General features: G+C 40.4%; 1 protein-coding gene across 2 annotated transcripts in view; it reads right to left on the bottom strand.

The window, feature by feature from the left end:
• Positions 1–1,692: 1,692 nt before the first annotated feature.
• dgkb (diacylglycerol kinase, beta) overlaps positions 1,693–25,164 on the bottom strand; it is a 112,346-nt gene continuing 88,874 nt past the window's right edge. For both annotated transcript variants that reach the window (XM_033641666.2, XM_033641667.2), the window contains 5 exons: positions 22,741–22,831; positions 21,483–21,678; positions 10,863–10,983; positions 9,608–9,668; positions 1,693–3,508 (listed from right to left, as the gene is read on the bottom strand). In XM_033641666.2, the coding sequence (XP_033497557.1) occupies positions 3,401–3,508; positions 9,608–9,668; positions 10,863–10,983; positions 21,483–21,678; positions 22,741–22,831 (577 nt within the window). In that variant the 3' untranslated portion in view covers positions 1,693–3,400. The remainder of the gene's footprint in view (positions 3,509–9,607; positions 9,669–10,862; positions 10,984–21,482; positions 21,679–22,740; positions 22,832–25,164) is intronic.

The raw sequence follows: 25,164 nt of genomic DNA, 5'->3' as shown, positions 1-25,164 counted from the left end.
TTGTTAAGAATTTAGTATCTTGGTGTTTGTTTTGAACTTATTTTGTTAAAATTCTAATAAGAATTTGTATTTATTTTTCTGCATTGATAGCAACCCCGGCATTAGCCTAGTTTTGTTCCAAGGGGACATGCATCTTTATAACAACTGACAATGTTGGTACTGGTAATTTGATTGAAGCAATATAGGCACTAAAGTAGTCAACATTGTTGGCGATTTATAACTGATTTTAATTATTTTAATGTCATTCTGTGTTTCAGTGTCATGATTGAAAGAATTTGGAAACACACCGAGATTACAGTGCTTGTTGAGTTTTGACAGTGTGGTCTTTTTCCACCATTGGATTCAATAAAGAGAAAAGACAACAATGCAGGAGCGACAGTAGCTAACGATTTAGCTGTTGTTAGCTATAGTGTGACAGCTATCGTTAGCTTCATTATTTAGCAAAAATTAAAAAAGTAATTCACTAGCTATTGGGGTTCTACTGTTAACTTAAGTACTTAGCTATAGTTTAAAATATACTGTGTTAGCTATTGGGTCTACCATGGCTAACAAATGAGCTTTCGCTAGCTTAAGTTAGACATTAGCTACAGTAGCTCTATATGGCGAATTAGCTGTTGTCAACTATACCTAGACAGCTATTGTTAGCTTCATTATTTAGCAACAGTTTAACAGCTAATTCACTAGCTATAGGTGGTCTACTGTGAACTTCAGCTAGTTAAAAATATATTTTGTTAGCTATTGGGTCTACCATTGCCAAAAAATTAGCTTTTGTTAGCTAAAGTACGACATTAGCTACAGTAGCTCTCAATGGCTTACAAATTAGCTGTTGTTAGCTATACTTAGGCAGCTATTCTTAGCTTCAGTATTTAGCAAGAATTAAAAAGTTAATTCACTTGCTATAGGGGGTCCACTGTTAACTTCAGTACCTAGCTACCATTAAAAATATATATCGTTAGCTACTGGGTCTGTCGTAGCTAACAACTGAGCTGTTTATAGCCGTTTCACAGCTAATTCTTCTTGACCTCGGTGAGCTTTTGGCACTGTGGATCACAACACCTGATACAACACATCCAGTTTGGTGTCTCCATTGGTTGCACTGCATTACAATGGTTCATTCCTACCTCAAAAATAGAAGCCTCTCTGTCAGGATAGGAAATCACTCCTCTTCTTCAGCCACTCTTTCCTGTGGGGTCCCTCAAGGATCCAGCTTAGGTCCCATTTTCTTTTCATTGTACTTGCTTCTTCTCGGCTAAATTATTAAAAAAAAGACTACATCTCCTTCCGCTCCTATGCTGATGACACACAGCTGTATCTCCCTGGATGGCACAGAACTTCCTTAAGTTGAGTAACAGCAAACCAGAAGTTGTCCTATTTGCCCCCTTGATGGATCCAAAATTCAAAATAAAGTCATAATTGGCCTGGTTTGCAGTTTTTTTAAGACTTGTTCCAGCTTCAAAATGTTTATCCATTCATCCAACAAAAAACCCATGAAAAATCCCACCGAGTTTTGAGACGACAGAACCAGGGGTGCTGAAATGCTAACTCGTTTTTCGGACTCCTTCCTGCAGTATTATAGTTTACATTCCCTCTAACAAAACCAGAAGAATACAAATTCAGTTTGACGTTAAGTACCATAATGTGTATTAATTAGAGAGTCAAAGGTCAATGGCCAAAGAACACCAGAACACTATGTCAAACAACAAAGGCTTTTTTATTATTATTATTTTCATTATCACTTTTCTCAGTCAACATTGGCAGGCAGAATTTTTTAGGCAGAACAACATGGTGTGAGTTCTAGAGTGAAAGCAGTAAGCGAAAAAATAAATAAATACTGTGTACAAAAATACAACCTCACTGTACAAATGCAGCACCGTACAAAGCAAAGAGATGGGAGACTCATAAGACCTCAGCCTCCACTAGCGTATGGCACTTTTAAAGACTGAAACAGTCAAGCCTAAAATCATTCTCAGAAAACAAGCAGGAGTGCAAGTCAGTTAAAAACAACACATTTATCGGGTGTGCGTCTCACTGGTACAAAAGATTTAGTTTGTCTTTGGTGAGACTGAATGAGATACATGTTACTTGAATGCAAAAAAGGTACTGAATCAGAATAATGACATTTATTTGTATAAGGAGACTCTCATATGATCAAATTTTTTAAAAGGAGCATTGTTTTATGGATGGCATGTGAGCACGAGTGGCTGTAAAATTCCTCTTAAAACTAACGATTGGATTGGACTGATTTTCAGTATTGATTCTTTAAATCAAGCTTGTACTAGATATATATGTCAATAGTCATTTTGTATTTAGACCTTAATTGGTCAATGTACGCCTTTGTGTGCAGCGGACTGTAAACACTCAACTGTAGACAATGGAGCAAATCAATGACCAGAGGCAGTCAGACTAGTTCTTGTGAATATCTCATACAGGAAAGTCATTGTTTTTCACTTCAAAAGTACCTGAGTACCTGTTCAGAAAAACACAGGGTCTCATTGAAATGCAGCCATCTTGTAAAGTATGATATGGTTAAACCGAGCAGCACTGTATTAAAAAAAACAACGATCAATTTCCACAAGTGTCAAACCAGATCTTGGTCACTCATGCAACGGAAGGTGTGCACACAATTGGTAAAACTGTCTGGAAATCTCTCGTGCGACGTAAAACAAAGAGTGTCATGCATTTTTTATGAAGATCAATAATCATTCCTAATCTTTCCACTGACGGAGCGGCAACACAGCAGATCAAAACATGACAAGGATGACTTGCAGGAACCATTAAAAGAAAGCATAAGTGATTCTCTGTCTTTTCACTACTTGAAGCCATTCATGAGTGAGGCGCTTAAGAAATGCTGAGCAAAGAAACTTCACCTCCTACTAAACACTTTGGAAAGATCGACTGCAAGCTCCAGATATGTCAACTTCAACAGCAGCAACCTCTTTCACTGTCCGTCATGCATCAGGGGTATGCAAATGCAAAAAACGGTTTAAAAAACATCAATAGCAGCAAAATATGAATAAATAAATAAATACATCATATCACAAAAACACATTCATCTGTGTTTTTTTTCCACGTGACACAGATAACAACAGCAAAAATAAAAACAGACTTTTTATAAAACTGGACTTCCCGAAATAGCTTCAGTATTTTTGGAGCCAAACTACTCTGCACACTGTAGATCGAAGCATCAGTCCTAAACACACCTCATTCTGGATAAAATCAGGGCTTCTCAGTCACGTCTCCACGCTGCCGGCGATACATACTGAACCTACAGTTTGCTACTTTACGCTGGGCTATCAAACAGGCATCAAAGGCCCCGCCTCTTCACTAATGGGCCGAGTGATGATCAACTTGTGACCGCTGCTCTGCATGTGCTTCTGAGGACTCGAAGATCTTGAACCGATCAGTCTTTGCTCTCAGTGCGTGTTCGTCTGATGACCGAGGAGAAGAAGCTTCGGCTTTGTGGGGGTCCCATCAACATGGGAGCCTGGTTCTTGTGGATGATCTCAATCTGGTGTTAGAAAAAAGGCAAAGAAGCTGAGTTTTATTTTGGAGCTGCTTGTTGCATTTCAAAGAATATGTGAGGAAATGATTGAGCTAATATCCATGTACCATTTCCTGTTTTCTGTGTGTCCATTGTCCCACATGTTTCAAGAATCTGTGGCCCATTAAAACACCTGCTTTAATCTAATCAGCATTATGAGTCACACCTGAGTAGAGCTTTCCAAGGCCCCTCAACCTCCTCTTTCTCCTTGGGTACGTCCCAAGTCCCTTAAAATTACTGCTAACCACCTAACCTAGCCACCTTACCTAAGTGTTTAGTCCCTCCCACTTAGGAAAACATTTAAGGAGTCAGGAGTTAGGAGTGAAGAGCGAGGATTGCTGATAAGAGACATGAGACGGCCTTACTCTGAAGCGTCACGTAAAGCGACGTTCTTTTCTGATGACGGCGGCACCTATGGGCGGCACAGCTGCTGGATCTGCTGCATAACGGAGCCAGCGTTTGGCGTACATCCCAAGTCACATTATATCCGCTGATCAAAGCCGTAACCCCCCCCACGACTTTGGTCACACACTTTTGCATGTATTACCATTGTTATTGAGTCTTTTGCAAAAGTTTGTGGCAATTAAAGAACGGTCTGTAGCCCTGCCACTGTCACTGTGATGAGCATCATTATCATTATTATTATCATCATCATTATTATCACTATTATTAAATCCACTCGCCATCATTCAACAAGTCAGCTGCTGAGTGAATAAGACATATCAGACCTGTCAGTCTGCCTCAGTCAATTCAATTGTATTTATAAAGCCCAATATCACAAATCATAATTTGCCTCACAGGGCTTTACAGCATACAACATCCCTCTGTCCTTTGGACCCTCACAGCTGATCAGGAGAAACTCCCCAAAAAAACCCTTTAACGGGAAAAACGGTAGAAACCTCAGGAAGAGCAACTGAGGAGGGATCCCTCTTCCAGGACGGACAGACGTGCAATAGATGTCATACAGAGCAGATCAACATGATAAATTAACAGTAATCCGTATGAGACAGAGAGAGAGACAGAGAGAGAGAGAGAGAGAGATGCAGGACAGACGGTAATGACAGTAGCTTACAACAACATAATGAAAGTAATAATAATAATTAATATTAATATTAATAATTAATATTACCTACAGCCTATTAAACATTATTCCACTCACATGACATGCAGGACAATTAATGATGGGCAAATGTGTTTGTGTATGTGTGTGTGCGTGGTGTTATATCACTCAAGCAGCTGCACATTTAACAGCCACACATCACCGACAGTCCGCTGAACAACGCAACGGGTTGTGAATGAAATAAACTTAATAACAACATGACAGTCTTGCATGAAATATCATTAACATTACTCTTTGTAGTCACGTAGGCATGTGAATTACAGCATTTCATTGCAAAGAATGCATGTAACGGGTACACTTGCGCTGTTTCTCCGCCATCTCGTTCAAATGAGCCAGACGTAGGGGGCGGGTATTTATACGTCATGGCCTCAAGCTGAAAAAGACTTCCTGTTAGGAACCTCTCGTGTTACCTTACTCATCGCACCTAACAGATCCCTCCTAACACCTAACGCTAACTCCTTACTGGCAGGAATAAGAGACATGAGACAGCCTTAAAGATGGCGGAGCTCGAACGACTTCCGGTTCAAGTAAGGAGTTAGCAGTATAAAATAAGAGACTTGGGACGTACCCCTTCTCCCAGGCAGTGGATTCAAACTGTTTTCAATCCCAGGTCATCAAATAGTGACGAACGGTCACGCCCCATGTCCTAAGACTCATTTATACTGCCTTTACATATGAAAACAGACATGCTCATACTGCCCTCATACTTCCATGCGTCCTTTATGATGGCTAACATAACAGGCAGTGTTGTAGACAGTTGTGGTCTATGAGGTCTTAAATACATCGGGACATGTAGACGGAGAATTCTTTTCACTATGTTAACAATTGGTTTTGTTCTGCCATTAAATTTCTTTGTTGTCTCCTGTGGTCGTATCTTGCTTGAACTACACTACACTGTCTCCACGGTCTCTGGTGGTACTGCTTTTTTTGTCCGTATCTATAAGCTTTAAGGAAACGTGCACAAATATGGATGAAATAAAGCCAGAGTACAGACAGAAGGCTCCGTCTGTCTCTGTATCTACATTGAGCATAAACGAGCCCTTACATGGATGCACAGGCCCTCCTTTTGCATATTCAAATTCAAATCCAAACTTTATTTCCAAATCATAAGAGGGTCCATAGCAAAAATAGGACATACAAAACATACCAGATAAAAACCACAATCCATCTGTGTGATGCACAGCTGACACACACACTGTAACATGTGGTTACTGTTGTGAAATGGTCACAGTTAGGTTTAAGGCTCATTTATACTCCTTTACTGTATGTACAAAATAGTCACTTTTTTATTACCATAATTTACTTGACTTCTACTTTCAAAACCTAAGTACATTTACTATAATAAAATTACTTTTGATACTTAAGCACATTAAATATAAGATTCTTTAAGACTTTTACTTAAGTAATATTCTAATACCTTCAACTAAAGTCATTTTCTGGCAAGAAATCTGTACTTTTGCTTAAGTATGGCTTTCAGGTACGTCATGCACCACGCACAAACCACACGCAGAACTGAAGCACACCACAATACTTGAACCAGTATTAATAGTGATGGCAACAGTTTAGGTTATTTATAATTATGGTTACATTTGCTGAAGGTTATTTTGGACAATGATGCCTTTTAAAGCATAGTACTTTTTTTTTTTTTTTTGTTAAATCAATATATCCAGTCCTTTTTCTGATTTTACTTTTTTATTCTCTGTATTTTTCAATCAAAATGTAAATCAGTTTGAATGACACTGATTTGTTTTGAAAGGTGCTATATAAATAAATTTGACTGATTGATTGATTGATTGATTGATTGATTGAATATATGGGGTGTTGGTGAAGACTCTTACTCATCCAGGTCCTGGTAACCCTATGTGCTATATCGTAGGCAACTGGACTTATATTTCTTGAAGACGTTTCATCTCTCATCTAGTAGAATCTTAAGAAGCCTCTTGGATGAGAAGTGAAACATCTTCAAGAAACTCAAGCAAGTCCATTTGCCTATGATAAAGCACTTAGGAATATATGGGGGTGTGCATTATGAGTATATTTAAATATGCTGCCTCGCTTTCACTATGGGAGAGGGCAATGTGGAAAATTTCAGCTTTAAGGTAAATCAGTGGTTCACCTGAGAACTACAGGGGTCCAAAAAGGGGCTCATTTGGGTCCTACACATTATGAGGAACATAATTTTAACTGCAGTTTAAATCACTAGAATTTCTTTTCCAATTAAACAATGATATTTATCTTTTAATCCTCTGCTGTCTCCCTGCAGAATGTAATCCAATACATCCACAACAATGGGTCCATATGGGTTCTTGTCAAACAGGGCCTGTTCAATGCACTTCTAAGGGTCCTTAATATGACAAACTTTGAGAATCCCAGGGGTCCATCTGTCTGATAATGAATGGTAACATACATTATGGTGGATTCTAGTAAAGTATAGGCTTTATTGGTATAGCATCTGACAATATCCTGTTTCCCAACAATGATGCCATCAGTGGAACTACAAATATCAACCATCTCGCGTTGCCAAATCAAGTACATAGTTCATTAAACCGTTGCACTAAGAGTCTAAACGCAGTAATGGGGAGAGGAAATGCTGCCATCTGCATTAAAAGGGACCACATTCACTTCAAAGGAAAGCTGCCATTTGTTGTACTTGCACTCTGACTCGGTAGCAATTACCAGCTTTTGTAGGCTTTCTGCCATCATTAGACGTGATTGAGCTTAATGTTTCTGAGGCACTTCACAAAAGACAAAAAATCACAACCATTCTAGGCAAGACACTGGTCCCATCAGGGAGATCTAAAGAAATACCTGAAATAAATCTGGATGATAACTGAGCTCTGTTTTAAAGATGCAACATCAAGCATTTATAAGCATCAAGAGCCCCAGATACAGAGCTACATAGAGCTATGCAGCTCTTAAAAATTAAAAACAATTAGAACAAATTATCTCTGTAATACACTCCAATACCATCAAAAGTCATTCAAGGTCATAAAAACTAAACAGGTTTTATATTTAAGAAACAACAAAGTGACATTTTACCAGAATCACATCTGGGAATACAGTAAAATTTCAGTTTGTTATTTTAGAGCTAATTATCAAAGAGACTGTGATTCATGTCATATGTCGCTTAAAAATGCAAATGGTTGGATGGTGTTAAATATGTTATGCATGCAGAGGAACTGAGGTGCATTTGCATAGTTGTTGTTGTTAATAATTAGTGGGTTAACATCCCATTTGAACTGCGGTGTTTTTATAAGCATTTAACAGGTCGACTGATTCAAATTCAGCCCCGACATACAGTATGAATAACTCACCATGGAAATCATTGCAGCACAATTATGGATTGTCAGATCCTAACTTTGCTTGGTGGAGTTGTGCCAGCGGACACAAGAGCCCTTGCAGGCTACTCGTTTTGTCATGCACTGGGTTTCTTAGCGATGCCTGAGCAATCCATATGTAAATCTCGGCAGCACTTCATCTGCAGTGGCGTTGTAATTAAAGCTAAACACAACCGTAATCAACGCAAACTGAGGAGTTTCATTTTGAAAAATGAACAACTTGGACAGAGGGCAAACACTCGTCAAAGCACATGTTCAAGACGCAGACGGTAAGAAAATTAGGAGAAGTGAGACTTGCATCAATAAACACAAAACAATGATCTGTGGGAGAAATGACAGGAACACTGACTGTCTGTTATTTTGAAACCAGGCCGTTAAATACTTTTATATTCACTGTCAGATTGTTGTGTTAGAATATCATTAGTGCAGTGCTGTTCCGCTGAATGTGTTTTGTCTTTTTAAACATCAACCTGTTTAGAAACTAAAGACATAAATTAGTGAGTGGGGTAAACTCTGGTATTGTAAACATTATAATGATGGCATTTAAAATTCTCTTATATTTTCCCTTAATTTTCTGTTAAGAGAAAAAAGAAGAGAAGTCAACTCCAGATGTACATAACAGTTTTAAACATCCAAATCTGCTCCTACCCAGGCCTGCTGAATGATGAATCCCACTTGACCATAGCAACTGTACAGAGAGTTGTTGCATAGAGATGATACACTGTCTCATCTAGTTGCATTGGTGTGAACTGGCAGGTTTTTAGAACGTTGCAGAGCAGCACATTGCAAGTCGTCGCCTGTTTCAACTTGTCTTGTCGCAAATCTTTGGTCTGTACTGGGCTTTAAAATACCTCAAATTTGTACTCAAGTGCAGTACTTGAGTAAATGTACTTAGTTACATTCCACCACTGGTCACCCGAGGGACGCACAGTAACTGAGGTTACAGTAATTGGGATTAATGGAGCAGTTCTTGAGCCCACAAATTTAATTATCCAGTCAATTTAATTACACTTAAACATACAATCTAAATTTGATTTCATGATATTTATGCTTTTTTTTTATGTTACTCATATTTAAAACTTGTGTTTCTTGTGTTAAACTAATAATTTGCAGACTATGAAAATGAGATTTTTAAAAACAATCTTGGTAAGAGTGCTCTGATAACAAAACATTGGTGAATCCCAGAAATCATTGGGTACTAACAACTCGTTTCTGCATGAGTCTTAATGCTTGCTGCAATTTCACTTCATTTCAATGGAATCATCGAGATCAGTGGAGGCGCTTGAGGCAGCGAAATAAATCACCAATAAACAGAGGAACTCTTATCAGGCAAAATAGGTGAAACCATCTGTTCTGGTGTAGCCTGTCTGTGTGGGGGCTTCGAATAATCACACCATCAAATGAGAGTAAATAAAAACCAGCTGAAAAGCTAGTTTAAGATGAACAACTCCTGTAGTTGAAGTTGTCACCTTGCTGCAGCGATGTAGAGAAGTATCTTCAGTACATCACCCTTACATGTGGTTACAGGTGTAACCGATCACACTTGAGATGACACACAACATGGAAGATGGGTGTCGTCAAAGGTGCTAGAGATGGTTAATGACTCACAGTGCAGGGAGTCTGCATCCAAGGCTCCCCATCAATCTGCATGGGAAGGGATTTACTGGTTCTGTCAGGGAAGAAGACATGTTACAATTCAACTTTTAATCAGAAAATGTTACACCAGAATAATTAATAAGGATGTCTGCAGGTCTTAAATTTAATTATATAAATACTAGTCTTAACTGCCACACCATTTATCTAATTTTTATTCTAATTTTTGTGAAAATGACTAACGCTGTTGAGCTTGAAAGTCGACAGTACAGATGTTACAAATCTTCAAACCTATCACTGTCTGTGTACTTTATACTTGCATAGATTAACCTAACTCACTCTAATAACCATATTCCTACATAAAACCTCCCTCTACACATATTCTATACTTATCTTTACACTTACCTACAATGTTTGAGTGAGAAAAAAGGGTTTGTCTTAAATTTGGTTATTGAAAATGTCTAAAAACGGCATTAAATTTAAGTGTCTGATACCTCTAGACACCCGTAGATGTCGACTCTAAAGCTGAAAACACACCGGCACCAACGCATGTCAAGTGCAGCTCCTAACACACACTGGACACATCGCATTGCAGCTTGTCAACAAACAACCACACCAAGTTATTACTACTTTTACTGAAAGATCTGTACTTCTTCCACCTCTACATTAGCTTGAAATCATGTGCTGAGAGCCCCTAATCAAACTCAGTTACCCACCCGAAGAGCCGATCTCCAGAGCTATGACTCGCCAGGTACTATCTTTTTGGCCACTGTCTTTATAATCACAGGATTATGGGTTTAGCGTGGGATATTTCTTGACCTCAATGAGTCTCTTTTCATCATTTCATCATCATTCTTTATCACACACAAGACAAATTAACAGCTACAGAGTTTAAACATCGATGGTGAGGAGAGGAGTCGAGCTGCCATAGGAGCAGAGAAAAAGAGCTGCTACAGGAGCTGGTATGTACAAACAGAGAGTGAGGTGGGAAAATTTACATTCAATTCCGGGGCTGGGAAGGCTGGAAATTAGCAGCGTAAACTGCCGTGTTTTTAGCCACCGCCTATGTGGGGTTGTACATTGAAAAGGGGACATTTTTTTTTGACGTGTAGCGTTCACCGTCGGTGTGTTTCCTTAACATTTCAATACCTAAATTCTAAAATTAAACCGTTGGCTTTGACCTAATGCTGACAAAATCTACCAAAGATGCTCATAAAATGGAGAACAAATCATGACAAAAAAGTAAGTTGTGGTGCAAATGAACACCAACCTGATGGTGACGGAGGAGCACTGTGCCAGGCGTCTTCCTGCACTCTTCAGGCCGGTGTAGATCTGACCCATCTCCATGGCTCCTTCCAGCCCCACCACCTCCAGCAGCTGGTCGGACAGGTCTGAAACACAAAGAACGTCAACTTTAAATACACTTTAAGTCCAATAAACCAAAGCTGCTGCTGTCATTAAGGCCAATTTTAAGATTTAGCTGTGTTTATATCAAGGCAGTAAGCAATATTTAAAGAAGGAATAAGCAATGTTTTCCTAAAAACAACATAAAGACTCAAACACAAGTAATCAATCTCAATCATTACATGTGACCCACTCTCAGTGTGTGGTGGTGTATTGTTCTGCAGAGACTTTGCCCTCTGTCTGTATTTTCATAATTTCTTCTTGTTTCCTATGCTCAGGGTGTTTATGGGTGTGTGCCCCCACAGCGCTCAGGTGAGATCAGGGCTTTATAAAAAGATGGCAATAAGGTGCCAGACCATAAGCAGCAGGTATCCAAGAGACACAGAGACAAAAACCCCACAAATATAGCTAGATGAAACACCAAATGAGTGAATCTGAAGCTGGCTTTTACTTGAACTTTTGCAGGCGAGCACGTTTAAAAACAGTCACCGACAATCCTGCAGAGTATACCTTTAAATATTAGAAAAATTACAATTCTGTAAAGACATGAGTACATGCCATAAATCTATTACTGTATGCATGTGCCTTTAAAGTGGAGTCATTTCAGCAGCTATGAAGCAGTGCTTCAGACTGTTACATATTTTAAAATAATTCGATTGATGGTTGAATAAAAACAACATTTATGTTCATTGTTGTCCTTAAATGTTGCTGATGTCATATGAAAACCAAAAGACTTCCACAGGGAGAAGAAGAATAAGAGATGAGAGGAATTCATTAAGAAAGTGAGGAAGGAGAGAAGGAAAGTGAGGATGAATTAAAGAACATGACGTGATGTTTCCTCACTTCAGAGACATTTAGCATTCACAGTTAAAAAAGAAAAAAAGAAAAAAGGCAGCAAGAACAACAAGCTACAAACAAAACAGCTATTAATTAGATTGCACCGGCAATGCAAAGCAATCTTGTGATATTATAATTATTAATTTCTCTTCTGTTTTGCAGTTATGAGCATTGATTTTGCCCCTGCTGGAAGCCCAGTGTCACGCAGGGCCCATCTGTTTCAGCGGCCCGCTCTGCCTCCGACTCTCCATCGACTCGTCCCTCCACAAATTAAGAAGCTGCTGCCTCGCTGCTGGGAGCATGCAGACACTAATTGAAACTAAGACCCATTTTTAGGCGCTCGGTGCGTGCAAGTGAGTTAGCTCGCTGTCACCGACGCTGCTCCATCGCTGTCATGTTTATCTGAGCCGCGCCGGTTTCCTGAAGGAGTGTCGTGGGTAATGTTGCTGTTGTTGTCGAGGTGTTGTTGTCGCTGCCGAGCTGTGGTGTCCAGCTGTCACCATGGTGATGGACATGCGTCTGCCCCTATCTCTGTGCTGGACTGTGAGTGCAGTGCTTTCCAGGGTCGGAGCGGGAGAGTGTGTGTACATACCCAGCAGGTTGACCTGCTGACACGAGGCTTTAAAGCTTGCTCCCCCCATCGTGACTTCTCACGTTAATGCAAACGGCTCACACGGCCCCGCGCTGACACATATGATGGACAGCGTCACCATGGCGATAGGGATTCCTTGTTGCCCGGAGCTACAAAGATGCAGTATACCCAAGAGTGTTTACTGCTGGAGAGACCACAGAGCCTCTCTGCCAAATACAACAGGGTCAAGAGGACTCTGTACAACCAGATGTTAGTAGATAATAAAAACACAACAAAATATGTTTGACCTGCATGTTCAGGGTAAAACTATTAACTTCTAGATGACCTGGGGAATATTCAAACCAGTTCTTACTGAGAACTGTTTCTGTGTCTGTTTGAAAACATTACTAATGTAAACACACCACTCACAGTCTCAAACATGTAAATCTAATTCAAAGAAATAGTTTGACATTTTGGGAAAAAACATCTTTGCATCTTCTTGCTGAGACTTAAGCCTGGCCTGACCTGTTAAAAATGTGACAGATGCCACACATAACAACATTTAATGACACATTTAAAGGTCCAGTGTGCAGGATTTAGGAGAATATATTGGCAGAAATGAAATATAATACAGCAAGTATGTTTTTTAAGTGTATAATTATCTGAAAATACGAGTCATTGTGTTTTCCTGACTTTAGAATGAGCCGTTGATATCGACATAGGAAGCAGGTCGTCGTCGACAGTGATTACCTTGCTACACTGCCGTGTTTCTTCAGTAGCCCAGGGGCCATATTCAGAAAGTTTCCCAGTACAAAAAGTAGTGACAAATTTCTTAGGAAATTCTTTGTGACATTTTCTTAGAATTTCCCCTTAAAGTTCAGACTAGTTCCTGGTGAAAATAAAAGTCATTCACAAAGCATTTTAGTCCTTAAAAGAGCTTCTAAGTTGAAAAACTGTTAGGAGCAGGGAGGAGAACTTTTAATAGGTTTAAGACCTTCACAGGATGCCTTCAGACCTTGAGCTGTCTTGCTTTGGTCTGAATCGGGGACTTATTTTGTTACAAAGTTGCATAATTGCTTTGAGTTTGTCGGAGCACGTTCTCACCACAAACGAACCGCACCAGAGTTCGTCTGTAACCGAAATGAGACCACCTCTTAAAGAAGCTTTCAGCTGTCTGGTTGTTTTGGTGCACACCTGAGTGTGATTGCTGTGTTCACACCTGCCCAAACGGACCGCACTGAGGGGACTAACAAACTTGAGTTTGATTGAACTGAACCAAACAGGGCAGGTGTGAAAGCACCCTTAAGCAGAGAAGAAAATGGCAGAAACACAAAGAGGTCAGAGAAATATTCTCCAAGCACTGAATGACAGTGAGTTAATTAAATGCTATAGGATATGACCATGCAGTGATAATGTCTGTGGTAGATCTCATCAGGGATACACAAACATTTCCCACCCAACGCAATAACAATATAGTGCGAGAAATAAAATGATTACAAAATGTGGAAAACTGGAAACATGCAGTGCAGGAGTGATGACTTGAGTCTGTCTCAACCTTCCATCAGCAGAGTGATCACACTAACAGTCACAACACTTTCACAGTCTCATATTGTGATGTAGTTCATGTCATTTCTATCCGGTGTCCACACCTTGCAGGCTCTAGAGAGGGTTTTTCATGTCGGTAACCAGCCCCTACGCAATAAGCAACGTCAGATAAACACTGACTTTTTAACGTTAAACTGGTTTATAATGTGTTTTTTTACTGGTTTAAATCACCGGGTACATTTTTTTTAGAGGAAGAGACCTCTGTGGATAATTCAGTTCCTGGTCAAAACCTTCTGAACATCTGAATCTTCATTTATCAGAGAAAAAAGGTGAACACACATTTGCAGGTTCTAGATCAGCGTCTCATCTCCGAGAGAGGGTCATTCACGTTTCTTGTGTCGACCACCATAGTTAAATATACTGTTTCAGTTAAGCCAAAACCTAAGACAATAAATCAAGAGGCAAAAAATGATTATTGCAACTCAATAAATTGCAGAAACATGATTTCAATAAGTGACAGTCACATTGCAACTGCTACAATTTACTGGTGATTTTCCATTTTCATTTTGAATCACCAACCATTATGTCTTATATTAGAAGTGCAAATGAAACACCTGGAACAATAATCAAAAGTGGGGTGTGCCAAATTTAGAAGAAGCCATCGTGTTTACTTCCCAGAGATAAACTGGGAGAAAAATGGAGTCACACTTACTGTTTACACAAGAAGGATGTTGAAATATTAACACACAAAATAAGCAGCCTGTGGCCAAATATAAACTCAAACACTCCTTACCTAACCTACAATCAACATTATGTGTCTCACTCAAGCGTTGGAGGCAATATTTGACTGTGATAAACAAACAGGCACAGAAGGTGACAACACAGAGTCTGTGAATGAAAGTCCATATTCACAGAAGCAAAGCACTGTGGCTTTTATCTCAGCAGCCATGTCTCTCTCTGTCAGAGTGGGGGGTAAGAAACGGCTTCCTTGTCACTGTCAAACAACTACCTGTCGAGGCCGCTGGGTGCACAGGGACACACGAGGAGCAACAGGGAGAGAGCAAAGGAATAAAGGAGAGACAGTGATAGCAACCCAATCACAAGAAAAACTGTTGGTATTGTACAATCCTGCGAACTACGGACACATCCAATTAACATGTTATTATGTAGCTGACATGTTGAAACTTTACATTTCAACAACACTGTAGCTAATGTGTGGTTAGGTTTAGACACAAAGCACAGGTAACAGATTTGTTTTGGCACATTACAACTGCTCTTTGTGTCACTCTTCTGGCAGGAAACACAGTGATGTCTCGGTAAAAAACAACCTCTTCCATGGCGCATTATCCCGACTGGAAATGCAACGTTGTCTGTAAAAAGCTACCTCTTTTTGTGGCACTATCCTGGCAGGAAATGCAGCTTTGTCTCGGTAATAAACAACTGCTTGTTGTGGTACTATCTTGGAAGGAAACACAGCTATGTCTTGGTAAAAAATAATTAACCGCTTTAACCCTATGGGCCCTAGGCATTTTTGGGGTATTTTTACTGCCTTTACTTTTAAGCTCATATCACAGTCATTAAAAAGGCTACATACACATGCTATATCTTGTTTTCTATATCTTGCTGGCTAACCAGATTTGCCATCATTTCACGTCCTTTTATGTGCCTGTATTTTATATTAATTTTTATATCAATGAAAAAAACAAATCCGTGTTACTAAATTCTTACATTTTTACATGTATCTCAGCATAGCAAGTTGGATGTTGACATATTCTGCCATATATGAAGAGGGGAGACTCTCTGGAATCTGGCAATATAAGAACCATGATGGTAGGACATTCTATCACTTCACAGCTGTCCAAAACATGTGGTTTGTGCCAGGCGGACATGTTTGCCAGTATTTTCTGTTGTTGTTTTTTAGTTTCAGTTATATATTGGAGGGACATTTTGGGCGTTGGAAGGGGGGGGTCATGTCCCCCTCAATGTATAAGGTGACTACGGCCCTATCAGCATGCATAATTAGGCTACAGTTGTCTGGGTGCGCAAAGGTGAAGTGGCTGGTCTTGTCATACAAAGTTTGATGGAGTGTCAACTGGACAATATGGAGATATTTGCATCTTGAAAGCCGGACTACAAATGTGGATAGACAGGGAGAAACACACGCAAGCCTAAGACGTGGTAAGATACGATATTCCTCACTATATGAAGTGACTGATAACAAGATGGATTGTAAAGAAATTCGTCAGGTTTTATTTTGTATACAATCAATCTGTATTTATAGCGTGATGGGATGACAGCACAATGATGTGTGTGGTATCACTGGAAAGCTCTGCTTTCATGTGATATGCGTGGCATTTCTGTGCGAGCCTGCATTCGCGAGTAATCCATCCAAGAGTAATGTGTGTGCAAAGCTGTATGAAAGCTCTGTTATACATCATTTTAGTGTAACTTTATTATTTTTTTTCACAGGGAAAACATTGGACTACCGACAAGTGCTTGGTTTGTAGAAATGTACAATGCCAACATTGGTGATGGAGCAGAGCAGAACCAGCAGCCCATCAGCTGAAAGTTAAACTAAAGAGGAATGGCGGGAGGTGGAGGAGGAGGCAGATCCTCCAATGAAAGCTTCATAGGGCTTGTCACGGGGCATCAGTCCCAAGCGTCAGCCCCTCCACCCACACATGGACACCCTCCCCCCTGCCCTGCAAAAACCTCAGTCCCATTCTAAATAATTCACTCCGCAGCCATTCCCTTCCACCTGAGGGGCTTGTCTCCTGGCGTCACCACCGGGACGATTTAACAGCTCCCGAAAGGTCAGGGTTTTTTATCCCGCAGCCACCCTCCACCCACCCGTCCACACACCCACACAACCACACACACACAAAATAATCCCTGCCACCAGTTTGATCCGTGCACCGTGCTCTGCGGTGCCCCCTCTGGGCTAATGCACTCCTGTGTTTACCTCTAAATACGTCGTTCTCTTGATCTGACAAGTTAGGCTGCTCACCTTGAGGGCACCTTCCACAAGGGCATCACACACAGGTGCACACACACACACACACACACACACACACACATCAATAAACAGGCACAAACAGACAGAGATGTTGTGACACACATATACACACTCCCCACTCACACTAAGTGCCTTTCCAGGTTCAGACGGTGGCCCCTTTTTTTAAACCACACTGATTGATTTTTATTCAGGGATTAATGGAGTGTTCATCGTTACAAAGTTGGGCTTTAAATTGATCAAATATCTCCCTCACAGTCTGAGCCACACTGCACCTTAATCTAAGAGTTGTAATAGTGCTGGGTGTTATACTGGATCATCCACTTTACTCGTTTTCATATACTACATAGTCATACTGGTGTGTAGCTGAAACACTTGGAGCTCTTCAATAAGCAGAAGTGAGTGCTACGGTTGGAGAGAGGGTCCATATTAACTGTGTTCCCTTCTTGCCAACGGTTATAACTTTATAACACTACCATTAATAACCCACAGTAATTCTCTTTAAAAAGGAAAAACCAAGAGGCAACCACCGCGGCTGAAAAATGAAGCCAACATGGACGTGTCATACCTGCAGTTCTTTGAATGGCCACATGAGGCTGACTCCAGAAGCCAGTCAATCCCCATAGACCTTCATGTTAAAATGCCCAACTTTACAGCAGAAATAAACATGTTTACTGACTGATATAAAAAAGGCCTTCCTCTCTTTAGTTAATCTCCCTGTTTATGACAACTGTATGGGAGTGAATTTATATATCAGTGCTTTCCAACTGGTGGACCTCGGCCCAAAAGTGGTTCACGGGTCCATTCTGTATGGACCACAAGTGACTCGGGAACGTGTCAAGTTTGTAAAAAACACACTTTATCTTTGAGTACAGTGAATTTCAGGCACGGAGCTTTTATTTTGAAGTGCTGTTCCCTGTTGTAGAGTGAGTGACTAACACATTGACTTGACAGAGACAGCAAAATAGCTCAATGACATGACCAAACACAAGCATGAGGCTGAATATATTAAAAGTGTGTGGACCCTGTGGCTGGATCAGTTGGGAAACACTGAATGTTAACTTATTCCATGTATGTGTCTCAGTAGAGTCCTTCACTGTCACAGTGGAGTGACGCTGAATTTTTTTATAGGTATTTAATGTACTCCTGACAGAAGAATGACCCATTATAAACCTATATTATAATAGTATTATTAATAATGGTAATAATAATAATAATAATACATTTAGTAATGATAGATAAATAAATTAATAAATATATACCGTCAGAATCCTAAAAAAACATTTTGATACAAATTTTTGGTCATACTGCTCAGCACTAAGTCACATCATCCCATTTGGGAAGTTATAAGCATCCCAGCATGCAACAGGACTTGTTAGAAGAGTGTTTCTGGTTTGCTTCATTATTTCAGGAATGAGCTGATTCTTCAACTCCCTCACTGTCCCCGCTGTGATTAACAATACTTTCACTTGTTCTCTCAAATTTTCCAACAACCAAAACACGTTTTCTTTTGTTGCACACACAATAAATGTTGCGGCTGTAAATTAGGGACAAATTTGTCATGTATTGACAGATTTTAACAAGGTTTACTTTCAAGCTGCAACAGCTACTGAAATCCAAAGGAAAACACAAATAAAGCTTCATAGACAGCTTCACAGAGATATGTTTTTTTTTCCACCAGTCATGTTCTGATCAGTGAAGTCCCATCAGGGATCACTGGCAGCCATGTCTGGAGATTCTCACTGACTCGCCATGTTTCAAGCCCGACACTGATTGTGACATCCATTTCACCCCTGAGCACAAACACCATCTCACCATGAAACCTAAAAACATACTGTGCGTCACCTGAGCAGGCAGGAGTAAGACATGCTAAGAAATAAAACACAAATAAAAACCAACAAATCCTGAATTCATGGCAACGGCTCATTTGTGAAGAGAAAAAATACATTCATGATTATTTCTTTTCCTATTTACATCCTTTTCATACTTGTTTCTCGTGGTTTGGAGTCCTGTCCTTTCATACTGATTTTATATTCAACATGAAAAACTGCATGACAAAAAAATCTGCGCACTCAAGTCTGTGCAAAAATCTTATCTGATTAGCAAGCTCAGGGTGGTAGCTACCTGTTCATGCCTTGAATAAAGCATCTGACCAAAAGCTCACTAATTAAATATAATTTTTGCAAAGATTTGAGAATGCAGATGTTTTCATTTTCATTCAGTTCCTCAGCTAAGTCTGATATTGGGTGGGTTTTTTTTCTTTATTTTTGAATTGCATTTAACCTAAGAAAATTTTTTCAAGAGGACCTGGACATGGGTCAGTGTACAGTGTACGGTGCACAATTTTCACACTAACCAAACAAACTGAACTTTGGGGTCAACTGTTAAAACAAATAGCTAATCAGCCAATCATGTGGCAGCAGCTCAATGCATTTAGTCATGTAGACATGGTGAAGACGAACTGCTGAAGTTCAAACTGAGCATTAGAATGATAAAGAAAGGTGATTTAAGTGACTTTGAATGTGGCATGGTTGTTGGTTGATATTCACACACAACCATCTCTAGGGTTTACAGAGGATGGTCCCAAAAAGAGAAAATATCCAGTGAGCCAAAATGCCTTGTTGATGTCAGAGGTCAGAGGAGAATGGCCAGACTGGTTCAAGATGATAGAAAGGCAACAGGAAGTCAAATAAGCACTGGTTCCAACCAAGGTGTGCAGAAGACTATCTCTGAAGCAACAACACCTTGTCCAACCTTGAAGCAGATGGGCTACAGCAGCAGAAGACCACACCAGGTGCCACTCCTGTCAGCTAACGACAGGAAACTGAGGCTACGGTTAACACGGGTTTTCTCACCAAAACTGGACAATAGAAGATTGGAAAAACATTGCCTGGTCTGATGAGTCTGGATTTCTGCTGCCACATTCAGATGGTAGGGTCAGAATTTGGCATCATGGATCCATCCTGCCTTGTATCAATGGTTCAGGCTGCTGCTGGTGGTGTAATGGTGTGGGGGAGATTTTCTTAGTACCAACTGAGCATGGTTTAAACACCACAGCCTACCTGAGTATTGTTGCTGACCGTGTCCATCCCTTTATGACCACAGTGTACCCATCTTCTGATGGCTACTTCCAGCAGGATAACGCACCATGTAACAAAGCTCACATCATCTCAAACTGGTTTCTTGAAGAGATGGATCCTTTCTCTCTCCCTTAACCTCCAAACAAACTGCAACACTAGTCAGCGCTGATCAAATATAGGTCAAGATTCTGTTACTTTGTTGCCTCAGATGTTTTCAGAAACATGATCTAGCTTACCGTTTAATTGTAATTCAAGATTGTTTGTAACCAGCAGGTTGCATTCAGTTGTCCACCAGGTTTTGTACCTCTTGAGCAAAAGCAAATGCCACAGAGCTTTTTCTCTGTTTTCTCTGGTCATGTAGCACCAATTAAAAAAACATTTGCATCCTTCTAAACAACCCGGCTTTATGAAAAGACCATCTTTCTAGCAGTGAAATGCTTCTTTAATACCTTCACATATTGGAGTGGAATACTTCCTCTATCAAAGCTTTGTGGATTCTTCTTGCTTTAGCTAATAAGTCCCTAAAGTGGCTCCCACTATTTCACCAGTTAGAGCAGCTGACTCATACTCATTCACATATTCCCATTGATGGGCTTCCTTTTGACGTAAATGGATTCAGGGGTATGCCCAACACCCCCCTCAGTCTGCTCCTATTAACTGAGCCTGTCCACTGAAGCCAACACAGACCATTAATACACAAGTGACAGTTCCAAACACTGACATGATTGTACCTCTTCTTTGCAAACAAAACCTGCTGGCTATGATTCACCTTGTCGTCGGTGAAATATTCATGCACTCGGGAAAAGTTTGGTGGAAAGTTTAGTCTTTGATCCATCTGATAGGAGCAAGGACACAGACTGTCTGATGTGGGCTTCAGGGGAGAGAGCCTCCTACACTGTCAAACCTGTTTGTCCAATAACGCAAACCAACCAGGATCTACAATATATGCAGGGCTTTCAAAGTGCTGCTGATGACTCACCAATTACCGACCTCACAGTGTGGCGAGTTGTCTGACTTTCTAAAAACACGTCTTTAAATGGCAGCGGTGGAATGTATCTAAATGCATTTACTCAAGTACTTTCATTTTATACTGCTTTATACTTCTACTTCACTACATCTATTTGACAGTTATAGGTACTTTCTACACATAAAAACATATGGTATTCTTACGGTATATGATAAGCTGCAGTGCTTTGCTACTTTTACTTGTAATGGAGCACTTTTACACAAAGGTATTTCTACTTTCATTTTAGTAAAGGATCTGAATATTTCTTTCATCACTGTTAAAAGGTTTAGTAGTAAAGCTAACTGCTCTGTGAGGCTCTACTTCGGCACAGTGGTTTTCAGGTTTGATGTGGGCTCCCATGAGCTAGTTTACACTGACTGCAGGATTCATACCAACAGAAAACTGCAAAACAGTCGTAAATGAAAGAATCCTACCTTGAACTGCAAACGTGAGCTCCTTGGGGTCGAGCACTGGTGCCCTCTTGTCCTGGCTCTTTTTGGCCCCCTTACGGTTACCCCTCCTCTTCTTGCTCTCACCCCAGAGGTTGGAGCCACCGTGCATGCTGGGAATGTTGAGAATTGCAATGCCTTCCAAGGAGATGCTGCTGAGGTCCAGAGTAACACCGTCACACTTTTGGAAAAGAGAGAAACAGAGGGAAAAAAAACAGATTTTACTAATCGTACGTTTGTCGTAATTAGCTGCATTTGTTGTAAACTGTATTTCAGTGTTTGTGCAGTGACAGGCAACAGCTTAAGAACAAAACAAAACAAAACGGTTACTGAAAACAACAGAATTTCTTTCTAGCATTTGAATTTGCTGCAGAATAATACTGCAGCAGAAACACATGACACAGGTGAGCTGCAGTGATGGCAAGTCTGTTTCAGTCTAGTGTCCTTGTTCAGAGGTTAGAGTCTGTTTCTGCTTCTTGAACCTGAATCTATATCTGTCTCTCTGTTCAAGTCTGAGCCTAAAGCTGTCTCTAAGACTGAGCCTTAGCGTCTCTCTGACTCAGCCTGAACTTAATCTCTCTGTTAAGGCTTTAACCTAAAGCTGTCTCTCTGGCTCTGGCTGAGCCTGAACCTAAGTCTCTCTGTTTTAGCCTGAGCCTATTTTTAGAACCACCATTGGTGTCAATTAGATGTGATTGTGTTGAAAAGGCCAGCGATACCCTAAATAGTGGATTTTATCTCAGTATGGGTCATCATACCTCCTCCAGTACCGAAGGTACTTATCGAGCTCTAATTAATGAAGACCTCTGCACTGTGTGGATAGCTCTGAGAAGAGGGAAGATGAATTGTATAGACACCATCTTCATTATCACTCAATATCACACACAGCAGGGTCGTGTAGGGCTAATTACCTGTGTGTTCAACTGATGTTCAGCGAGAGGCGGGCGGGGAGGTGCACAGATAGCCTTCACACATCATCACTTTGTCTGGGTGAATTTGAAACTTGTACAAATTTGTGCCATTTATGGAACAAAGGTTGATCAGAATATTCCTGTTTTTCCTACCCAAGTTCTTGTCTGCGTTTATGTGTATTATTAAATATTCCTAAATATACAGAGAACGTATAAATGCTTGGGATTCACATAAAAAGGGGACTTTAAAAAAATCCTTACTTCCTTCAGTTTCTTTTCTGTTTTTCTTTCCTATAGGGCTCAAAAAATAGAAAATATGTGGTTTTATTTACCTCAACCTCCAAAAAGTCGTGGAGCTTCTTACATGTGGCCGAAAAGGTCTCCGAAGTGCCAAACTCAAAGTACCACAGCTTATTCTTTGTTCTGAAAGAAACAAGACAACAGGAACTGCAAAGGGATCAAGAAAAGAGAGGAAACTTAAGGAGTGTTTTCCCCACATCAAAATCTGAAGCTTGTACAGTCACAGCACCTCTTCTTCTTCTCTGCCTCCTGTCCCTTATATGCTGAGCTTATGAAAAAGACACTGCTCTGTAAAGGTGTGTTTGATTCATGATAGAAAAAAGGGGATCTTCCAAACTACACAGGAAATATACCTCTGATGTTTACCGCTGACCAAAATCACACAGTCATTAATCTCCAGAGAATGCATAATGTGGCTCATTAATCACATATTGAAGCACGATGATGAATCTAAAGCCAGTTTAAGGAGGCATCTGAGGGAGCACATGGGGTGGCCAGTGGTTACCCATGCCCAACATTAAGGCCCAGTGAGGGGTGTGAGAGGGTAATCTAACTGCCCCTGCAATTAACAGAGGACTGGGGTGCTGCTCCCCGGGCTTCCTACAGCACACACTCCCATTGCTAAAGGCTGATGATCAGTGACCTCACAGGGGTGAGTCACCATCTGTCCGCACACTGCTATGGCACATTATATTCTCTCATGAGTACATGAATGTCTCTTCTCTATATTAGGTATTGATTATTTGTTGAACCCTTTATATTTTATAAATATGTTTTTATTAGTGATGCAACATGTGTTGTTTTCATGCTCATTACGCAACCAGATGTCTTACGGTGCAATCCTGGGGTCAATCCTGGTGCACAAAGCACCTTAAGTGAAGGTTTTCCTTTAAATCTATATTAAGGTTACCTTTAAATAAAATTGGTTCACAAAACATAGTGCTATTGCTAACAGGCCTGCTATCAAGCCTGGGGTGAAAGCTATCTGGAGAACCAGTGACATCTACGGTAATGTTAGCAAAAATGAGGTGTTCTAACAGACGAGTCTTTTTAGCTGAGACACCTTATCTGCAGAAGCAGAATAGTTAACACAAATCATTGTTAACTACATCAGCTGTGGGCTAGGCTAGGCTTGGTGCTAAGCTAACAGTGCAACAACACTGGCGACCCTCCAAAGTGTGGTTTATGCTTTCCATTTTGTTCCTGGCGTGAGGTCCATTTGCCAGAAAATGATGTAATCACCCCTTTTGCTTTAAGTTAGCTTGCTCCAAAAGGTGTTGGAGAGCTGGGTTGTCCATCCATGAATTTTTGTAACTAGGCGCCCGGTGTGCATGCTGCTCATTTACAGTTCAACTAAGGAGTTCAACAGGGAACACTGGCGGAGCACGTCAGGAACATTTCTATGGCTTTTTATTAAGACACCACAGGGATGTCAATGACCTCAAATTATTGTAAAAAAAAAAAAAAAAGCACCGCAGTGGGGAAAGAAGAGGCTTTTTGCTGCAGGGTGCAAAGGTATATGAGAGATCACTGTAAAAGCTAAAAAAAAAAAAAAAAAAGTCTAATGGAAAGAGTGGCACAGCGGTATAAAGTAATTTCGACTTGGAGGTAAGCGACAGCAATAATTACAGTACACAAATGTAACATTTGCCGACTGTTTACGACTGTTGCCAGGCAGCCTACTCTCCGGTAACGTTCTTCCTTGTTGCCTTCTAGCGTTGCGGTGCATATTGCAACAAATGACACATTGAGCATAAATGCGTCTGTGCATGCTTGTAGCCCGTGCTCCATCTGCCCATGGCACGCTGTCTCGCACTAGTAAAAACAAAGCTTAATGGTATTGATATGAAAATAAAATATAGAGTAACAGAGTAGATAAGTAGAGAAGTGATTACAACAGAAAATCGAGGAGGAAAAAAGAGTAAACAGCAGTCGCTGATGTCATGGAAATCAAAATGTGCGTCACGGGAAGCAGCATCATGGCGTTGAAACAGCGTCACGGCGTCCCACAGATCGCAAAAGCCTTTTAATCTTTTCAAGAAACAACAGACAACAACACACAATTCATCACAAAGCTTTAGGAGGAGAAAAAAACACCTACAACAGTGCTGACATGCAGAACTGAACACAGTAAAAAATGGGCTTCTCTTAGCTGGAATCAAAGCGCTACAAGAGGAACGTATTAGTATAAGAAGAGTAACAATCACTGAATTATTGATTTCCTCATTAGGACTTTTGTCAGGACCATTTAGCCACTTTATAAATGAGCTTTCATTAGGGTACTTGCAAGGTAGCCCAACTCACAGTTGATTTATAATGTGCAACATGGTCAATAGAAGAGGGATGGGAGCAGAGGGAGGTGGGAAGAGGCAGAAGAGCGACCGGGCCATGCTGAGAAGCTTTCCACAACAACACATCACCACATCTTCCCCATCCTCATCATCATCGTCATCATC

Source organism: Epinephelus lanceolatus, chromosome 10 (assembly GCF_041903045.1).
Source record: "Epinephelus lanceolatus isolate andai-2023 chromosome 10, ASM4190304v1, whole genome shotgun sequence".
NCBI lineage: Eukaryota > Metazoa > Chordata > Actinopteri > Perciformes > Serranidae > Epinephelus > Epinephelus lanceolatus.
The sequence above is the reverse complement of the archived record's forward strand: the minus strand, read 5'-3'. Positions and strand labels throughout refer to the sequence as shown.